This window comes from Hippocampus guttulatus, chromosome 15 (genome assembly GCF_054856545.1).
Source record: "Hippocampus guttulatus isolate MCC_2025c chromosome 15, RoL_Hgut_1.0, whole genome shotgun sequence".
NCBI lineage: Eukaryota > Metazoa > Chordata > Actinopteri > Syngnathiformes > Syngnathidae > Hippocampus > Hippocampus guttulatus.
This window is the reverse complement of record NC_141275.1, coordinates 10,173,967-10,192,700: the sequence shown is the minus strand read 5'-3', so window position 1 is coordinate 10,192,700 and position 18,734 is coordinate 10,173,967. Positions and strand designations below refer to the sequence as shown.

At 43.2% G+C, this 18,734-nt stretch overlaps 2 protein-coding genes across 2 annotated transcripts; both read right to left on the bottom strand.

Moving 5' to 3' along the window:
- Nucleotides 1-1,215: 1,215 nt before the first annotated feature.
- Nucleotides 1,216-4,672, bottom strand: plac8l1 (PLAC8 like 1). The gene is made up of 4 exons (XM_086130230.1): nucleotides 4,520-4,672; nucleotides 3,181-3,389; nucleotides 2,968-3,104; nucleotides 1,216-2,350 (listed from the first exon to the last, which is right to left on the bottom strand). Exons 1-4 carry the CDS (start codon nucleotides 4,543-4,545, stop codon nucleotides 2,219-2,221), a joined length of 504 nt encoding a protein of 167 aa, XP_085986356.1. The 5' UTR covers nucleotides 4,546-4,672; the 3' UTR covers nucleotides 1,216-2,218.
- A 1,847-nt stretch (nucleotides 4,673-6,519) lies between these two features.
- Nucleotides 6,520-18,578, bottom strand: lars1b (leucyl-tRNA synthetase 1b). The gene is made up of 32 exons (XM_086131716.1): nucleotides 18,468-18,578; nucleotides 18,049-18,170; nucleotides 17,770-17,857; nucleotides 17,611-17,691; nucleotides 17,394-17,531; nucleotides 16,969-17,130; nucleotides 16,782-16,894; nucleotides 16,658-16,721; nucleotides 16,241-16,329; nucleotides 15,912-16,137; nucleotides 15,619-15,706; nucleotides 15,195-15,271; nucleotides 15,009-15,062; nucleotides 14,787-14,927; nucleotides 14,230-14,307; nucleotides 14,025-14,110; nucleotides 13,884-13,949; nucleotides 13,691-13,773; nucleotides 13,033-13,171; nucleotides 12,735-12,947; nucleotides 12,337-12,394; nucleotides 12,133-12,196; nucleotides 10,313-10,496; nucleotides 9,855-9,945; nucleotides 9,601-9,741; nucleotides 8,828-8,968; nucleotides 8,293-8,403; nucleotides 8,100-8,210; nucleotides 7,757-7,861; nucleotides 7,537-7,632; nucleotides 7,320-7,452; nucleotides 6,520-7,023 (listed from the first exon to the last, which is right to left on the bottom strand). The coding sequence occupies exons 1-32, from the start codon at nucleotides 18,471-18,473 to the stop codon at nucleotides 6,821-6,823; spliced, it is 3,552 nt and encodes a 1,183-aa protein (XP_085987842.1). The 5' UTR covers nucleotides 18,474-18,578; the 3' UTR covers nucleotides 6,520-6,820.
- Nucleotides 18,579-18,734: the final 156 nt, after the last annotated feature.

The window sequence follows — 18,734 nt, the reverse complement described above, 5'->3', positions numbered from 1 at the left end:
CAGGAAAATAGCCCCTTCCTTTATTGAACAGGGTTACGACGTTCCAGAACCTTCGTTGAGAGATGATCTTGTGCATAACACCAATACAAAATATGCACGTTGGGTGAATGTATTATTTTTCCACTCACGGTCGCCATTCTCATGTTCTAAACTGTATTATCTGTGACTTTGAATGGATGTGGGTGCATTAAATTAGCTAACGATTTTTAATGCAATTCTGTTGCACTCTATCTTCTCTGTGTTATGATCCCACACCTACAACATTCTGATCTTTCCTCCTGGCTCATATTTATTGCCATGAGTGGGCAGTAAAGTAAGTCCATATAGAAAGATGATCACAGCCAAATCCCACAATACACTTCACTTATCAAAATCTGCGCTCCATTGAGACGGCAGAAAGTGAACCACAATATGGCAGGTTTTGAGTTAACCGTATACAACACTTTCTCCTCCTTAACGTCAGGAATGTGACTTTCCCGGAATTAGCTGCCAGGTTGGCAGCTACCTCCACGAGATGGGAATAAATGCCACGTTTGCCCTTTGAGCGCCCATCTGCTTTGTGTATAATGATGTTTTCACACCCTCGCGGTGAAAGCTTGCTGGCCGGCATTTCAAATTCAGGGAAGCGCGGCAATCAGGATTAATAACCTAATTGAATGCCCGCAGGGTGTGAACACGGGCGGGGATGTGTTAAGGCACAACAGCTAGTATAAAAATTAAACGTATCAACACACAGTGGCTTTCAACTGCAGTTGTTGTGACTCGTGAGAGGATCCCCAGTGCCTTTTGGGGGGGTGGGGGGGGGGGGGGTCCACTGACGACTCTATTAGGAACTGGCACAATCTAAAGCAGTGATGATCAAAATTTTTCAATGAAGGGTCACACACTACATAGTGGTGGTAGGTGTGTATAAGTTTGAATGTAACTGTTTAATTCTGAATGAAGCCGCATTCCATTATGAAAGGGTGTGCACACTTGTGCAACAGCATTACCCCCCCCCCTCCCCTTTGCAAAGAGGGACAGTATTTCCAATACTTTCTACAGGCTGTCTGTGAATAAATGGTGGAAAAGGTTTTGAAGGGATTTGTTTTGGTCTCAACACCAATCCTGGAATTTGAAAAGGAGTGTGTAGAATTTTTATATCCGCTGTATTGGCTCTACCCAACTTTGAGCCTGCATTGCTTCCACACTTTATCACACCGTCATAAGATAAGATAAGATAAGATATCCTTTATTAGTCCCACACTGGGGAAATTTACAGCCTCCAGCAGCAAGAATGTAGGTAGAAAGAAGAAGAAAAAACAAAAACAAATGTACACATGTACCAGAGAGAAGGATTACATTTAATGTATCAGATGACCTTTGGCGTGCAAGACAAAAATCAAAAAGCTCAGACCTGCAAAATCCATAAAGTATCACAGCGCGGCAGCTGCAAAATATTATGAGGCTCATATCTCTGGGCGTGCAGTAAAATAATACACAGAAAACCTTTTTTTTTTTTTTTTTAGCTTCAACGCATTTTGATGAAAAACAGACAAAGCTGATTATGTTGCAGCTTCATTGTGTCCACTCATCTATAGCACTGGTCTTTCAGAAATTTGAAATGCATTTGCTAAACAATCTAAAGTCCGCTTGTTAACTGAAACATGTTTCTATGGCAAGGTCCACCACGTGCTCATAAAAATAAAAATGCGAACAAGTCCATTATGTCATTGTCCTCCCAGTCAGGAAGCTCACATAATATATTTTGTTATTTATATGCACTTTGTCCTCATTTATGACAAATTTATTGCAACAACATTTCATCCACTTAATAAAATGAAGTGGAAATTTTTGGAGGCTGCGCAAGTCTCAAAGACACCATACGGTGATATAAATAACAATGCAGTTTTAATGACACTGGCTACATTCATTTAACCTTACCCAATGTTTTGTCCTTGATATGTTGACAATAAGTGAACCAAAAGGAATGATTAGAAAGGTCAACAAAATTAATAATCATTCTTAGTTATCATTGACACTGACAGAGTTAATACGTGTGCACTAGTATCCTTGATAAAGACGTAGATGTGGCAATACATTTGCGACTGCATCAAACTGGACTGTGCAAATGTACCTAGTGAAGCAATGCAGGCTTCCTTCTGGGACCCTCAGAATCGACACTGCTGAGAAGTGCGCAAGATGTTCAGGGTCAGGTCTGGCGACTGGTGGTCCCAAGTCAAGTGCACTCCAGCGTGGTGGATACGTGGTACGTCCGAGCCAGCGTCCGCCGCTTCATCTCTCGTACCATCTGACACACGGCCAGGGAGTAACAGCAACACACGGCGCTCCAGTCGTTGCACATGTTCCCCTGTGGAACACAGCAACTGGTTTTGTAGTTCATCCATCCACTCCCCTCGATCGACGAAAGTGTTCTGGGCAATTTTCAAAACCGTATGTCCTATGACGGACATTCCCATTGGGACGTACACTATATGTTTCACACCTCATATTTCTTTTTCCTGGCTGTATATTAAAAAAAAAGGAAGTACATATTTTTTATATGTATCGCTGTGGCTCCGTACCAAATGGCCCACGGAAGAGTAGCAGGCCGTGGACCACAGGTTGGCGACCGACCACTGCTTTACAGCATGTTAATAAACTGTAAGATTATAAATTATTATAATTTTATGTTTGAGCATCATATTCTTTCATGTTAAGATTACCTAAATTACATTCTGTTGTTTAATAATTGCATAGACATGTTTTTATGTTGATAGCTTCTGATTGGCTGTTAAAGTCAGGGAAAGCAGGAAGTGATTTAGTTACTGATGGTGTGTTCTAGGAAGCCGCCTCCCCTTTTGCCGTTTCGTAAAATAGAGCCATCCATTCAAAAAACAACGAACACCCTCAACTAACAGCTTTGTTTGTTTGTTTGTTGTTTGACCCCCCCCCCCCCCCCCCACCGGTTCTGTATATTTGACTCACCCGTATCTTGTACCGCTCCCTGAGCGCGACCCTCATAGCGAAGGTGGACCCTGGCAGCAGAGGAAAACAGAGGCACTCGCCAAACAGATTCGCAAGACTTAGGTCCAAACAGTACGGCGCCACAGCACCGACGACACCTGAGCGGGAAGAACATTACCCACCTCAAACCTTGTAATCAAAGGAGGACAACAACATGTGCAAAACATTGGTTACATGTGCACTTGTCTCCGCAGATGTCAAACAGGCCGCTGCTCCAGTCGCCGCCCGTCTGCGTGATGGTGGTGACTGTCGTCGTGGCGATGCCCAAGCCGGGCTGAGTCAATGCCACTGCGCTCGCGTTGTTGGACCTCCAATTCTTGTCACTTACTGCAGAGAAACCTCCATCCCCTTTCTCCTCCAACAAGGACCCTGACAGCGAGGGTCTACATGCAGGAGATATTTATTGCAACACCTTCGTCATTCTTTTAACAAAGGCAAATAATTAAATAAATTCCATGTAATAAAACACACTTGTAAAAAAAAAAAAAAAAAATCTTCACTCATTTGTGAATTTTATTCATTATTGACTGCATTTAGACTTAACACTTGGATTTCAAATTATCTTTCCTGTCATGATTCGGTTTGGGACCAAAAGGTGGCACTGTAGGGCTCTCCCTGCAGCTGCACACCTATTGGTCATTATGTAATTATTAGTTGTATAAAAGGACTCCCGCCCGAACTCTTCAGTGTCAGGTCATTGTTACTGTCATGATTCGGTTTGGGACCAACAGGTGGCACTATAGGGCTCTCCCTGCAGCTGCACACATGTTGGTCATTATGTAATTAGTGCTTTAAAAGGACTCCAAGCCCGAACACTCGGTGTTGGGTCATTGTTTGCTCTTGGCTTCTGTCATGTTTGTTTCAGTCATGTTTAGTTCATTGTTATGTCTTAGCTTTAGTCATGATTTTTGTTTGATACTTTGGACTTTGTTTGTTTAGGATTTAGTTTTCTCTGTTTTAATACAATTCGTCAAGTACACACTGCGCCTCTCTCCTGCCTGCTTTTTGGGGTCCACCACCACCACGCTACGTGACATTTCCTCAGTAAAATTAATTACATTGCCATTCATTCATTCCATACTCCTCCCAAAAAAAAAACACAAAGGGGCATAGCAGTTTAGATTTTTTTAATTGATCTATGTTACTCCTTAAACTTAATTTTATATATCTATGAAACACTTCAAAACAAAATGTTATTTTCTCAACAGTGAAACAGCAAAGTGGACTAGATGTAGTCTTCATATGAGGAAAACATGCATTCTTTTTTTAGCCACAATACCATTGAGTCCTCTCTCACACGAGCATTGTTATGTCTGCAAAGGCAGAACTATTGATACAACTCTAATATTGGATCTCATTAGAATCCAATGATTAGCTTATTTGTACAGTATGTGCCTAATGTTGTGGCCTCTGAATGTAACACCAAGAAAGACGGCACACAGCAGTTAAGCCAAATACTCTCTGCTGTAACGCTGAGTGTTGAAGACAAGCGGCCGAAAAGACTAACACTTACTGGTTTGTGACAATGGTCTGCTCCATGACTACAAGCCGCTGCCATCCAGAGAGAGGAGTGAGGCCTGAGAGATGACAAGGAGAAAGAAGTGATACTCACCCTGTGTGAGGGAGAATGTCAGGGGCAGATAAAGCAGTTCGACGCAAGACTTGGCAAGGGGAAAAAAAAAAAAAAACGTGCGGCAGAGATAAGCCTCCTAGCTGTCCTCTGCATGAAACACTGCTAAAGATACACATTGGGGAAAATGTATATAGCCTTGAATACCCCATGCCTCAGGTTTTACAATCGTAAAATTTCATTTAGCTTTAAAGAACAAAAGCATTTCTTTAAAAACAATTTTTTGGATCAACAATTTAACAGTTAAACAGTGAGTTAACAGGAACAGTTACCTAGCGGGATTTTTCTGACCCCAGGTGCTTTCGCTCTTTGCCCAGCCTGGGCTACTCAAAAACTATTTTGAGGTTGCTTGCTCACGTTCTGCAAGTACAAAAAGAACATCTTTTTTTGACTTCACTGCCGCATGGAGGTCACCTGACCCTCTTCTCCAACAACCTGAGAGACCTGGCCGACATATTGTAGTTCATCTTTGGCCACAGTGACAAATGTACCCCTCGGTTGACTCAGGGCTCAGATCCTCAATGGAGTCCCTGATGGCAACTTTGCCAAGTTTAGGCTTAGCCGAACTGTCACTCATGGCTCAAAGACCTTTGAAGAAGAGGTTGGGAAGATGGTGTCACACAGTCATTTTCTTTTGTGAAGTATTAGACTTTTTATGTGACGCGTGAGCACAAAGCATGACGCCAACGGCTGACGCCCACGGACTACTTTACCGTTGTAATCAATAACGGCATCATCAATTGTCTTTTTTAGCGGAACAATTTTGCGGTTTCGTATGATTTTTTTTTGGACTGACTATTGCAACTATCTTAAAACAATAAAGACTAAGTACTTGCAATGTAGCAAATAAAAGCACACGTTCACCTTTCTACGAAACATGAATCTACAGTTTGAAAAGATCTATCTTCCATTATTTGACAGAGACAATCAAACGTGACCGGGAACGTGTGTGCATGGAAAATGTAATAGTATGCAAGGGTAAGACATTTTTCATAGTTATGAAGGAGGCCCACGTTGTGACACATTCCTGATGTGCATGTTCCTTATAAACGCAAAGCAAGTAAATGTTACACTCACCCTTGGGCAGGAAAACAAAAACTGACTCCGACAAATGAGGTGCAGGCAAGGGGAAAATTGATTCAGGGAGAGAATACCAACAGTTCACCTGCAAAAGGGAATTGATTTGTTACGTCAGCTGTGATATGATGCGACACTTTCTTGTTCAACCCCGACTCATCAAGTGAAAACATCAAATGTGAAGAGCATTAAAGATTTGACACAACATGTTTGGTTTGTATCACCGAAAACGAGCATCAAAGGGGAAGACATTTGAATAATAGCCATCCCTCGGGCTGAAGTATTAATCATGTTGCCTTTGAAGCAGCCAACCGCTGTGGTTCTCATACCTTGAAGGAATCGAGCGTCAATGTCACTTTGGCATTTCCATCTCGGCAACAACTACATGTGTCCAGCAGTGAAAATCGCTCACATATTGCATGCATTTATGACAAATGTGAATTTTTGCTCATGTGAAGCTGTTGATGTGGTGGGTATCTATGAGGGTGTGTGCCAAATATTTGAGAGTTAAATTTGGTGTTACCTCAGAGAATAATCATCATGAGATTACCTTTTAATTGGAACGCACTTGTCATCGTCCATACAGTCTTATAGGGGCTCTTGTCACTTCTTTCAGTTCGCAGTCACTTTTTGGAGCTCAAAGTGCAGCCAACCCTTTCGTTCTGCCCCTAATCGTCACGGTAACAAAATGTACACTCGCCCTTGGCTCAACAGTATGCAGGACAGGATGAGGGCTGCCCTCAGAATGAAACCGATGTTAAGAAGAGGTTGGAGAGTAGGGGGGAAATATATGAGAATGCTAAAGATTTCATTACACAGGTTTTATTATTTCTCTGGGGTGGGGGAAAAAAAATAACAGGTTAGACAAACAGCATCTATTGAAACACAAAAGGAGGGACGGTTCATTTTAGATGAACAAAACAGGCCGGGAGACATGATTCCATCAGTATGAAAACAACAGGATCGGTCTTAGATTTTGATGATAAAAGTTGTTTCAAACTGGGTGGGGGGGTGCTTCTTCTTTATGTTTTTTTTTTGGGGTGTAAATAAAAAGAACTTTCCAGATATCAAATCATGATGACTGTGTTAGAGCGTGTGTGTTTTAAATTAAACTAGGTAGGCCAGAGTGTCACCGATGTCCACAGTGAGCCCGTTGTCAGCCACAGTGACTTTCTTCTCATCCAAATTGATGCTGAACACGGACTGAGACGAGATGATGACTTTGCCCAGCTCCTCCTGTCCCAGCACGGGCACCCGACGGGGCCCCAGCAGGGGGTCCTCGTACCTCATCAGCTTCACTTTGGAGAGATCTGGTGGGAGGAAGCGTTGGCAACAAAAGGTCAAGGTTATTTTGATTGGTGCAACATTTATGTGGCTAAGGATAGCAACTTCAGGGTGAGATGGAGAAGATGAATTTTAGATTGTAACACTGGTTAATAAGCAACCCTGATACATCATCTTAACAGACTGCGAGCAACAAAGAATGATAAGAACAGCTGGCATTCTATCCTGTCAATCTTTAAATGATTTTTTAGCCCAAAAAAAAAAAAAAATATTTTTGGTTAAAGTGGCCCCAAATCAACATGGACCATGGCGGATAACCAACCTTTGATGAGTCTGTTGACCTTGGCGAGTCTACGAACGACGTGGTCCCTGCTGTCCCCCTGTCTGATGTCGAGCTTGGTCATGAATAGGCCGTTGCACGGCTGAGGGTTAACCAGGGTTACGCAGACTGCTGGCTGTCGACAGACAAATTGTCCAATTCAAATTTTAGCTGACCACATGGAACCACAAAGCCGTCCTTTCACACGTGTGGTCACCACCTCGGATCTGAACACACAGAACGGTTGCCCTGGGCAACAGTCTTCCTTCACTTTGTCGTCGGCCTCGGAGGCAAACAAGATGTCGATCCGCTCCAACTGCATTAGGCATAAAACAATGAAGGAACACACTGAAATGTCTCTACCATGCTGGTTGATTGCTGAGCTGCAGTATGTCAGGCATCTTTGAGAGTCCAATCAGACTTGTGAAGTGTTAGCATACCTCAAGGGAATTGGTTAAGTAGACCAGGTTCTCCATCAGAACTGCCCGCTCGTCAAACTCCAGCTCGAGGTCCAAAACCCTGGGCCCGTTTTTTTCGAGCTTCTCCTACGGAAAGCCGCATGCGATGATAGTTTAACTCGCTGGGAATTTGGCACTCAAGTTTATGGGGGAAAAAAATTGGACTCAATATATGTCTCCATTGGGGATTCATCAAATGATTAATCGTCTTCTAAATGTAAATGCTCTGCGGGCCTTTGTGAAGAACAGAGCAGGCCAGTCCCCCCACTTTTTGCTCGATACGTTATGATTCGAAGCAAATGGCACGCCAGTGTTGCCTGTGTACCTTGATCATGGCCACAAATGGCATGACTCTCTTCATGTGCTTCTTCAGCTCGGGTAGCGCTCCGAGCTCGCCCGCTATCACCTTGTTGTCTGGAAGGACGCCGCCGTTGCTCTGCGCAAAGAAGACAAACAAAGGTGTAATGTAGGCATCCATCGAGCACAACATGTATAGCATGTGTGTGCATGTCGCCGACCTTGTAATGCTTGCCCAGCAGGGATAAGGCGCTGTGTTGCCATGTCGGGTAGCTCTTAGCCACGTAAATGGTGCAGTGTGAGGGTTTGGTGGGGGGCTTCGAGTCACATTTCTGCTCAAGGAAAAGTGATTCAATATTGATAATTACATGCACACAAGCTCCTGAAAAGAAATATTTACATAATGTAGGAGAATCTGATGATGTCTATGCAGGTTCCTCTCAATAAATGAGAAATGTCCGATTAAAGTTCACTTATTTCATTATTCATTATTCACACCCAACAGTTACCAGTATACTTTTGGACAGACAATCTTTGTTTCTAAACAGTTGAAAACGTAAATTCCTGCCTGTTACTTTTCAGATGGCCAAAGTCAGTTTTCCAGAATAGCTGCCAAGTAGGATAAACTATTGAAAATACTTTAGAATAATAAATACAGCCTTCTTTAAACTAACATAGATTAGTGAACCTCTCAGGCCCTTACAAATGTGGGTTGCCACCAGGTAAACTGAACTCAGCCGCATGCCTGCATTGTACCTTATTTTTGGGGGGAAGCATGTATGCTTTGAGTCTCAGTCGGAGGTCGTGTGCTGTCTCCATTAGGTACTGAGAGGAGCGGATGAGAATTTCATCCACTGGACCGGCGATGGGCCATGATGCCTTTGTCACAGAAGTAGGCTGTCAGGGGACAGAATGACAGAGAGAGCGTCGGAGAAGGGAAGACAGTTTTAATTGGACTCAAGATAACCACCATCATTATCATAATAAAACATAACAGAGTGAAAATGTTCATGGTGATTATCTCTTTTTAGCCAGTGCAGAAAATTCAACTTGTCAAGCTTTGGTTATTGCTAGGTGGTGATGAAAAAAAATAGACATCTCCAGCACAGCAGCCTGCTTTTTCACTCTGACATTAGCGTGTGGAAAATATTCTCGGGTGCTCTGTGTTGTTAGGAACATGCACAGTAAGTGTGCGCCTCGATTTAAAAGCAGCAACAAGAGGAAGCGCGCGTGTGTGTGCGCATGCATGTGTGTGCGTGTGTGTGAAGAAAAGCTCCTGGTGGTCACAGCGAGGAAGAGTGTTAGAAGTGGATTAAATAAGACGGGCTGATGGTGGGTGTACTCATGAATAAATATTAGCGCTGGTCTTTTAAAACGTTGCTTTGGTGCCCCATCATCCTTTCAAGTGTACAAAAGGAGTGGAACACAAGAGGCGGGTAGGAAGGAACAAAAGTCACGTTTGAAGTACCGGCCAGTATTTTGAATGTGAATAGCAAAATGGAGGTTAGCAAAATGTGCACATTTCTTACCTTGGCCATCAGACCCCAGGTGTACTCGCACAGGTGTGGACAGATGGGCGCCAGCAGCAGCGTTTGTCTCTCGATGAACTGGAAGACCAGCTCTCTGTGCATGCCTTCAATAGCCAATTCCCTGTACTTATCTTTGGCAGCCTGGAGGAAGCATTCATCATATTAATACTGGTTCTGGATGAATTTGGGACTCTCTTTTTTGGGGGGAATAAACAATTGTGAATTGCTTGGGAAGAGGACTGAATTTTATTTACCTGGAACTCAAAGAAGCCGCACTTCAAAGCCTCTTTGAACATCATTCTCTCATAGTGCTGCTCCGTCTTCAAAATTCCAGAATTCATCTCGCTGGCCAAGACACAAAATCCTTTAAAGTTTCGGCTCAGGGGTTCTTCAAAAAGAGCCGTTTTTAATGCGGCCTCTGAAATGCTTCCAGACTGGCTCGCTACCAGCGAGAGTGTCTCACAACTTATTTTGCACCAGTTTTTGCATAAAAATTACTCGTAAATATGCACGTGTGCCCACTAGCAAGGTTGGTGAGTGTACACAGATTTCTAAATTCCTTAAAAATTCAAATTTACTGTACTACGGAGACAAAAACATTGTGAATACATCAACCTAGGGCTTGCTTTGCTTTACAGAAATCCAACATAGTCCGGCACTTCTGTCCACCTATTGCCCCTGGATGTGGTCTTACAAATGTAGCTATGCCTACCTGGCGAAAACACGGTCGTTGAAGGTGTCGGCAGGTCCGGTCCTCAGGTTGTTCTTGTTGGCTATCATCTCCTTCACCCACTCCAGCCAGGTGTAAAGGCGCAGGATGCCGGCGTCTGCCATGGTCTCCACAAAGTTCGCATCCTCCACTGTGTCTCCTGCGTCGGCCAAAGCCAGACGCATGCCTAAAATGGAAGAAAGGTGGAGAACACCACCGTTGATCCTAGTTCCTCAAATAGCGGCCGGGGACTTCAGTTCATACAACGTAAAGGAGTAACAGAGTACGACTTTCACACACAATAAACAAACAATGCACAGTAATCCTTCACTATTCATGGGAGATGAAGACCAAGCCCCATAGTGAAAAGCGCCATTTTTCCCCCAATATTAATAGTTAAACTGAACTGTAAACCACAAATTATGACCCCCAACAGTTTAATATGAATTTAACCTCATTTTATAACATTACCTTTAAAAATAAATGGCTTACAGATGACTTGATTTAGATAAAATGCACCTGAAGTGCGTACCACATGTAAAGACACAAAGCTTGTCTCTTTGGAGATGCATCACTTTCAACATACTTTGGTGGTATCAGACCAGCAAACAGCAAATGTCATTTCATCTGTTTTTGTTTTCCTTAGAGGGGCAAGAGGAGCCATTTATTTGAGGCAAAGCGGCTCCTTGTTCAAGGGTACGACGTCGTCAGCATCAAGACGAGGCACCGCGTCCATCCGAGTGGCGGGGTGGGGTGTCACGATTTAAAGAAAGGTGCTAATTCATGCACAGGCAAACATGAGGACAAATGAGTTCATCTCTTAATCAGCAAAATGACTGTCAACTTGAGACTTCACTACAAATACCCGGCAGAAACCACTCCCAGCTAGGAGACATCGTCATCAAGACATGCCCTAATCAAAGATCACGCTGATAAAAGTGATGTCACCAAGATATCCCTCCCACCCTTCTTGCCCAACCCTCTGCCTTCTTGCTCACACACACTGTTGATCCCACAGCTGTCAAACCGGTGAACCGCAAACAAAGAACAGCCCTCTGTCTCCATCTACAGGCGGAAGCCGCCTGTCGACGCCCGACAGGCGCCCGCGCGAGGCGCTCGACGAGCCGTGAACCGAATACGTCTGCCTGCTGTCAGAACATGAGCCTCTTCACGCTTTCAGACACACAAAGCGACACATTCATCTATCTATTATTCAACTTGCTCAAACCAAAAGGAAGCAGGAGAAAAACAGGGTGTTAGAAGGAGATTTAAAAAAAAAAAAGGCAAAGCTTTCTTCCAAGCACAAAAATGAAAGCATGAATGGAGAGAAAGTGTAGAACTGATGGAAACATTAAAACAGACAATTAACTCTTGTCCATCTTGTTTTTCTTCCATGATCAATCAGAGACTATTTAATAACTAAATTGTGATTAAAACAAATTAAATGATCATACAGGAAGTAATTTCGAATAGGGCAGTAAATTATATCTGGCAGAGAGCAGCATCTCATTCGGAATATAAATGATGCTGTTTATCTTTTAACTACATATTTATTGTATAACGTGTAATGACTCATGCGGCTGGCAGATGTTTCACTGATCTTCAATGAAAACTGAGGTTAGAAAAAGTTCACTTGGCTGAAGTTAAATAAAGACAAGTAAAGCATAGATCGAAAACAAATAACTTAAAACCGCTAAATTTTAAATATTTTAATTTCCTTCATTATCACCCCTAAATCCAATTCGTCAAATGTTTAATTTAGGAGAGTTTAAAAAAAAAATGTCACGGAGATGAATCGACATTGCAAGAAGGAATCAGAGTACCGTCTGCTGAGAACTTTTTGATGGCTTGGCTCAGAGTGAGGAAGTTTCCGGTTGATTTGGACATCTGGTCGACAAGAAAAGCAGATGGTAACACCACACCCCACAGATTCCCACAGAGAATTCTATCAAAAGTGCAACATCGCTTAAGCGTGACTAGTTTGTTTGATTAAATATGACAAATCACATCGTTAAAATTGGACGCACCTTCTCAGAATTGAGGAGCAGATGCCCGTTGGCTCGCACAGCCTGTGGCCACTTCCCACTGTGGACAATAGAAAGCGACAAAGAGGATTCAGAACATTTTCTACGCCACTTTGGGAAGCAGTTGTTGCTTTTTCCACAACACTTAACCCCCCTGACTATTGCAAGGTTTCATTCTGGACCAACCCTGCCACCCCCTATAGTTTTACTTCTCCCACACACGTAACTTAAAAGAAGAAACAGTGTTTTTTTTGTTTTTATTCACACAAGCACAAGTGTTCTAATTGTGTTTGTGAGTTTTATAAATCTCCTGGTGTTCAATAAACAGCTGAGTTCATCAACAGCTCTGGCTTTCCTTTTACACCGAGTCGCATAGATGCGTGTAATGAACACTAGCTTACCTGTCGTTGGGCCACATGGCCACGTGGTTGTAGAGGTAGTAAGATAAATGATTGGGCACCAGGTCTTTGCCAGACACGCGCACGTCCACCGGGTACCAATACTCAAACTCCCTCCTGAGCCTCTGAAGGTGCTCTTTTGGGATGTCAGTCTTTGGGAAAGGGGATGTTTTGAAAAATATAAAGTCCCACACCTCCTTGGTCATCTGATGTGGTCTGAGACAAAACCAAATGGTCGCAGGATGAATTCCGTGTGTATGATGTGGTGGGTTTGGTTCGCTGACGTGATTTGTGTCCTTACTTGATGCCCAGCGGCGAGGCCCCCTGTCCATTGAGCACGCCTCCCTGGAGGAGGTGGGCCACGGTGTAGTAGGCCATGTAGATGGTGGAGTCCGACAGGGACTCAATCAGCCACTGCTCGTCCCAAGGCAGCCGTGTTCCTATGGTAACCAAGCACAAACACGCATGACACAGTGATATGATTATCGCGCACACAATAACAAAGGCATTAAAAGGACAGCAGGCTTATGTGAAGTCAAGGGGAAGTAAGCTTTTCGTAATGTGATGCATGTTCATCAACTCGACTGTCAAAGAAGCTCTCATGTACAAAGTACAATTTCCTCAGATATTTACAACCAAGTGAAGCCTATTTCTGTTTTCCTTTCACTGGTGGATTATTTTTTTCTATTCATTAACTGCGTTGCACTGAAGTCCAAAAAGAGCCCAACTTAACAACAATTTATGATCGTCACGCAATTAAAGCCGCAAACTAATCCGCTGATGCTACAGAATATAACCTAGTTGAAGCAATCGTTCAATGGACTAATTTTTGTATTTGTTTTTATTTATTTATTTTTAATGAACAATCACAATTTGAAGAATACATGACAGTCAAGCAAGCCAACCCCTATTGAGAACAATGGCAAATTAGGCGAAGTACACTTGAGGTCAACACTTACCAAGCCCGTAAGTACGAGAACAGGCATGTTCCTGTAGCCATGCCAAAGTAGCCTCAAAGTTTCTTCTGGTCTCATCACAAAATCTGGGCAGAACGGAATACATGATTTTAAAAAAAAATTAAAAATTTGCCAGCAAAAAGTCTAAACTGTATGCTGTGAAATAATTTGAGCACTTCACAAGTGGTCCTCTTACGTCTCCAAAGACTTGAGGACTTCATTGGCCTGCTGCTTCCATTCAGCATCACCATAGTCCAAATACCTGAGATACAAATGTTCTCATTTGAATACGACACATGACTCAGTTCCATAGTTGCGCTCGATTTGTGTCGCTCACCACTGATCACAGAGCGCCACCACACACTCATCAGCCGAACGCGACATGACCTGTTTTTCTGGCTCCATGTAGATGCAGGCCTCACCCTAAAAACCAGAGATGCCGAGGCGTCAACATTTTTGGAGAGCAATAAATCAATCACCGGGACTTTATTTATATAATATACATTACAAAGAGGCCACAGAGAGAGCCGGTCGGGTCCTACCTTTTCTACCATCATCTTCTGGATAGGCTTCTTCACGTCCTGGACCTTCTGCCCCTTGTAGCCGTCAACCAACATGATCTGAAGAGATCATTTCATCAGTATAGCAGAAGTCACAACAGATGTGATCCTTAATTGAAATTGGATAATACTCAACAAAAATAGTGCTTAGTGCTTAGCACGTCTGCCTCTCACCGCTGAGGTTTGAGATTTGAATCTCGGCGCTGGCCTTCTTGTATAAATTTGCATGTAATGCCAAGTAGTCTGGCTTCCTCACACATCCCCAAAACAGGGTTCTTTAAAGAACATAAGTTGATTTAAGCCTCTAAATTGCTCATAGGTGTGAATGTGAGTGGGAATGGCTAGTCATCTTCATCTGCCCTGCGATTGAGTCGCAGCCAGTCCAGGGTGTACTCAGGATCCAAAATGGGTGGATGGATTTGCTATGTATATTGTGTGTGCCGGATGAAAAAATTCCCTTTGCATATGTGCCTTGTGAGAGACACACTGAACGTGTATTCTATCATTAGACAGAGTACAGTCAGTCAAGGTGGACCAACCCCTTCATAGAATCCCTTCAGGTAGACTTTCTCCTTAGCCTCGGCCAGCTTCTCCTTGTCATTCTGGCTTTGGATCTTCAGCTCATCACAGACCAGTGGAGCAGACAGGTTTCCATAATCCGGAATGTCTATAATGGGAATCTGAAATACAGACATACACCCAGGAGCCTAATAACTACAATTGATGGGTTTAAGATGACACGTCTGAGGAGATGAGCTTACCGGCTCGAAAGGCAGCACCATCTTGTCCTCAATTCCGTACTTCTCCCTCAGGGCCTATCGAATATCCATATTCCGTTTTAGCCAACCAAGCTTAGTCACAATAAATGTGGCATCTGGTCGGGTGACCTTGAAGCATTTATGTTACTGCGTTGAAGCTGTGTACCGGTACAAAGATCCACAACTCACTTGTTTTTTCTTGATGTCCCTGAGAGCAGCGATGTCATCGGGGGCGTCGGAAGGCACGCTGGTAACTACCCCTGTGCCTGATGGAACCCAAACAAGAGGGAAAAGTTGTTACATTTAGGTCAGTAATTTGCTATTTGCCGTTCGAGTACACTGAAGATGAGACGCTGTCTAACTGCGCGTGATGAGCACGGAGATGCACATTTCCAAAAAGGAAAAGGTAAATAAAGCTGCTTGGGAAGCCCTGAAATGTCAGCGCACGAAACCTCTCCGTGCTTAGCACACCTCAGTGCATTCTCTAACCTTTAAAACCAGGTGGACCTGAGGCTAATTAGAAGTTTGATTCTGACATTTAACTTTTTCCAAGATGATAAACACCGGTGTGTGACTGTGAATGCTTAATTGTTATGGATTAACTTTCTCGTACCTTTGTCCTCTTTGATGGTGAGCATGGGCAGAGCGTAGATGATCTTGTAGGAAGTCAGGGGAGCGCTCAGGGCGCAGCCGAGGATGTCCTGTGAGCACAAATGTTTAGTGATCACGGTTGTATGAAGTGCAGGAGAAAGGCAATAATGGTTTTAAAGGGCACCGCTATTGATTTGTTAAGTATTGCCAGCTACTTTGGTAAGAAGACTGCCATTTTGTCAGACAAAACGGTGGTCACCAGGTGATAATGTTGACCAAGCCTTGAAACACACCTCCAATTAAAAATATGCCCACCTGTCCCAGCATTTCCATGACGACAGGGACTACACCGTTCTCCTTGGTGAAGCCCTGGAAGGACATGTTCCTGGCAGACCTCCTGGTACAGATGAAGACGTCCCCACTGGTGGTCTCAAAGGCGACGTAGTTCATGTCGGGTCTCACCCAGCAGTTGGTTTGACCGAACATGGTCTCCGGCCTCAGGGTTGCAGCCACCAGGTAGATGTTCTTACCTTTTATGGCGCTGCAGGTAGGACGGCATCAATGCTGTACTTCATTTTTAAAAGCACTTCCTTTCCCTCAGATTCACATTACTTATACAAATTCATAGCAGTAAAGTTAGTTACCTGCTGTAAAAAACCTTGGACTTGAATTTGGCCGTGTACGGCTCCACAACTTTCATCTTGATGAGTGTGTACTCCTGAGGTCCTACTCCCTACAAGTGAGGTGAACAGAAATAAAAAATTAAGTAGTAATAGAGTACAACAGATTATTGATAACAGTCTCGTTTAATAAACAGGCTCGGGTCATACACCTGAGAACTTTTCAGGTAAAATGTCATACTTTACTAGAACCTAAGAAAATGCTAAGCTCACTCATTTTATTTTATTTTTTTTTCGGGGGTGGGGGGGTAAACATACTTCATGAAAACATGTTACGATCATATAATCTAGAATGTCAGGCACCTTTTGATAATCCTGGATACCTGTAGTAGTGATTAAATACGATCATATCTTGTTTTTCATAGCAGCAGGTGAGCATACCTCTCCTGTCTGCCTGTCATGGTCCATACATGGTTGTCCATCCTTGGGGGAGTAGATGGTATACCTGCAAAAACAATCATAATATGAACTGACATTCAACAAACGTCGATTCTTTACAGCTCACCTTTTCCCAAAATTAATCTTTTTTCTCTCCTTCAGGGTGATAAACTGCCAGCGGACAAAGGAGTCGTAGAAAGGGTTCACGTCTGTGGTGATGAACGAGCGTCGCCAGTCCACCTGGGAGACCACAGGGCATATTAAATAACCATTCAATTTGTGTGGGAAAAAAAATGCAAATAATTCATTTGTACCTTGACGCCCATCATTTTGAGATCTTTCACTGCCAACGGTGGGAAATATTCCAGCCAGTGTTCGGCATTGGCAAACTTGGTAATGTCGTGGTCTGTCAGGCCGAGAGACCTCATGATGTTCCACTGGAAGGTGGCGGACCCGGATTTGGCCACTGCTTTACTCTAACAGGGAAACACAATCACAAAATGGCAGAAACTGAAACCACAGAATATCACAAATTCAGCCTTTATGATAAAACAAATATGTTTATTGTGAAACTCCCACCAATATATATACTTTTCCTTCCTAGAGGGAGAAAAGGAGACATCTATTTGAGGCAGGCGTTTAATTGTCTTAAATGGATGACGCCTCCACCCAAAGGCTTATTTATTGGGACTATTAGAAGCCATAAAAATACAAATTTAAAGGCATCTCAAATTCAGACCTTCTTTCCCTTGGCTTTGTCCTTGATGATGATTTCATCACAAGTCTTTGGCTTTTCTTTCTCCTTTTCCTCCTCATCCGGAAACTGTGGCGGATTTCCGAACAGTTCCATCTCCCGCTTGAGCTTGTCTGCACAGGCCTTTGTGAAAAAGAATAGTTTTATTTTTTTGCAGTGTTATTTACACACTGCATGCATGAGGCAATCTTCAGGAACTCACTTTGATCGGCATGCCTGTGCAGTGGAGACCAAATGGGAAAAGGCATTTCTTCCCTTTCAAGGACTGGTAGCCAACTGCAAACTACAAAACACACCATAAAACACGGGATGCATTTCCATGTTCTGGTCTTCTTTCCATTCCTAAATAAAGTGCATTTACCTCACACTTTGACAAGCTGAATGTGTGACCAAGATGCAACCTCCCATTCATGTAAGGGTAGGGAAAGGTGACAAAATACTTGTTTTTGCTGTGAAACAGAGTGACTGATTAAAATATGCAAGTAAAAGTGGGAGTCATAGCATCGCATCAGTGCATCAATATTCCCAAGTGACAGTGCGCATCATCTGTCAATTTGTCAATTGCCCATATCGAATGCGAGGGAAATTTTCCCCCAAAGCCAAACGCAAACAACATTATGTAACCACGTGCGTCTCTTACTGTGCACTTTCCCCAATTGTTGTCGCTGCATCACTCTCAAAGGTTTTGTCGTTCTCCCATTTAGCCTGGATTTCGAGCTCAATCTTTCTCAAAAAGTCCAACTTTGCAGTTCCCTTACGCTCCTGGAAAGACATGGGAACCAAGACGTACATAAAAGCAGTGGCAGCTAGAACTTCAAATGCGTGTCTCAGAACGTCAACGGTGGGACTATAACACTTCACAGGGAAATCAAGCTTTAGAACCATTTTTAGTTTAGGTTTCTGTAGTTACAGTACTTTGACTGTCGAGCCGTTTGCTAGCTGTCTTGCTTTTGCTACAAGCTACAGCATGTCAATGTAGTTGCAGTGCAAAATGCCCACGATGGCTGTATAATGCCAATAATTTGGGGGGGAAAACTACTCAGAAAAGAATAAACTTACCGTCATTTTGGCACAACCAATACGTTACTCCGTTGCTTCGTAAAAAAAATACACAAGAAGGAAAGGCAAAGGAAACCCACGCCACCGCTACCCGGCTGATGACACCAAGCGACTCGCAAGGAACTCTGGGAGACGAAGTTCACGGAGATGTCACATACATCCCGCTTGCTATCCGACAACGTTAATATTTTGGTCAACTTTATCTACAAAAAAACGGTGTTTTTTCATGCGCAAATTCTATGCTTGTGGTGATATTTTAGATATGTA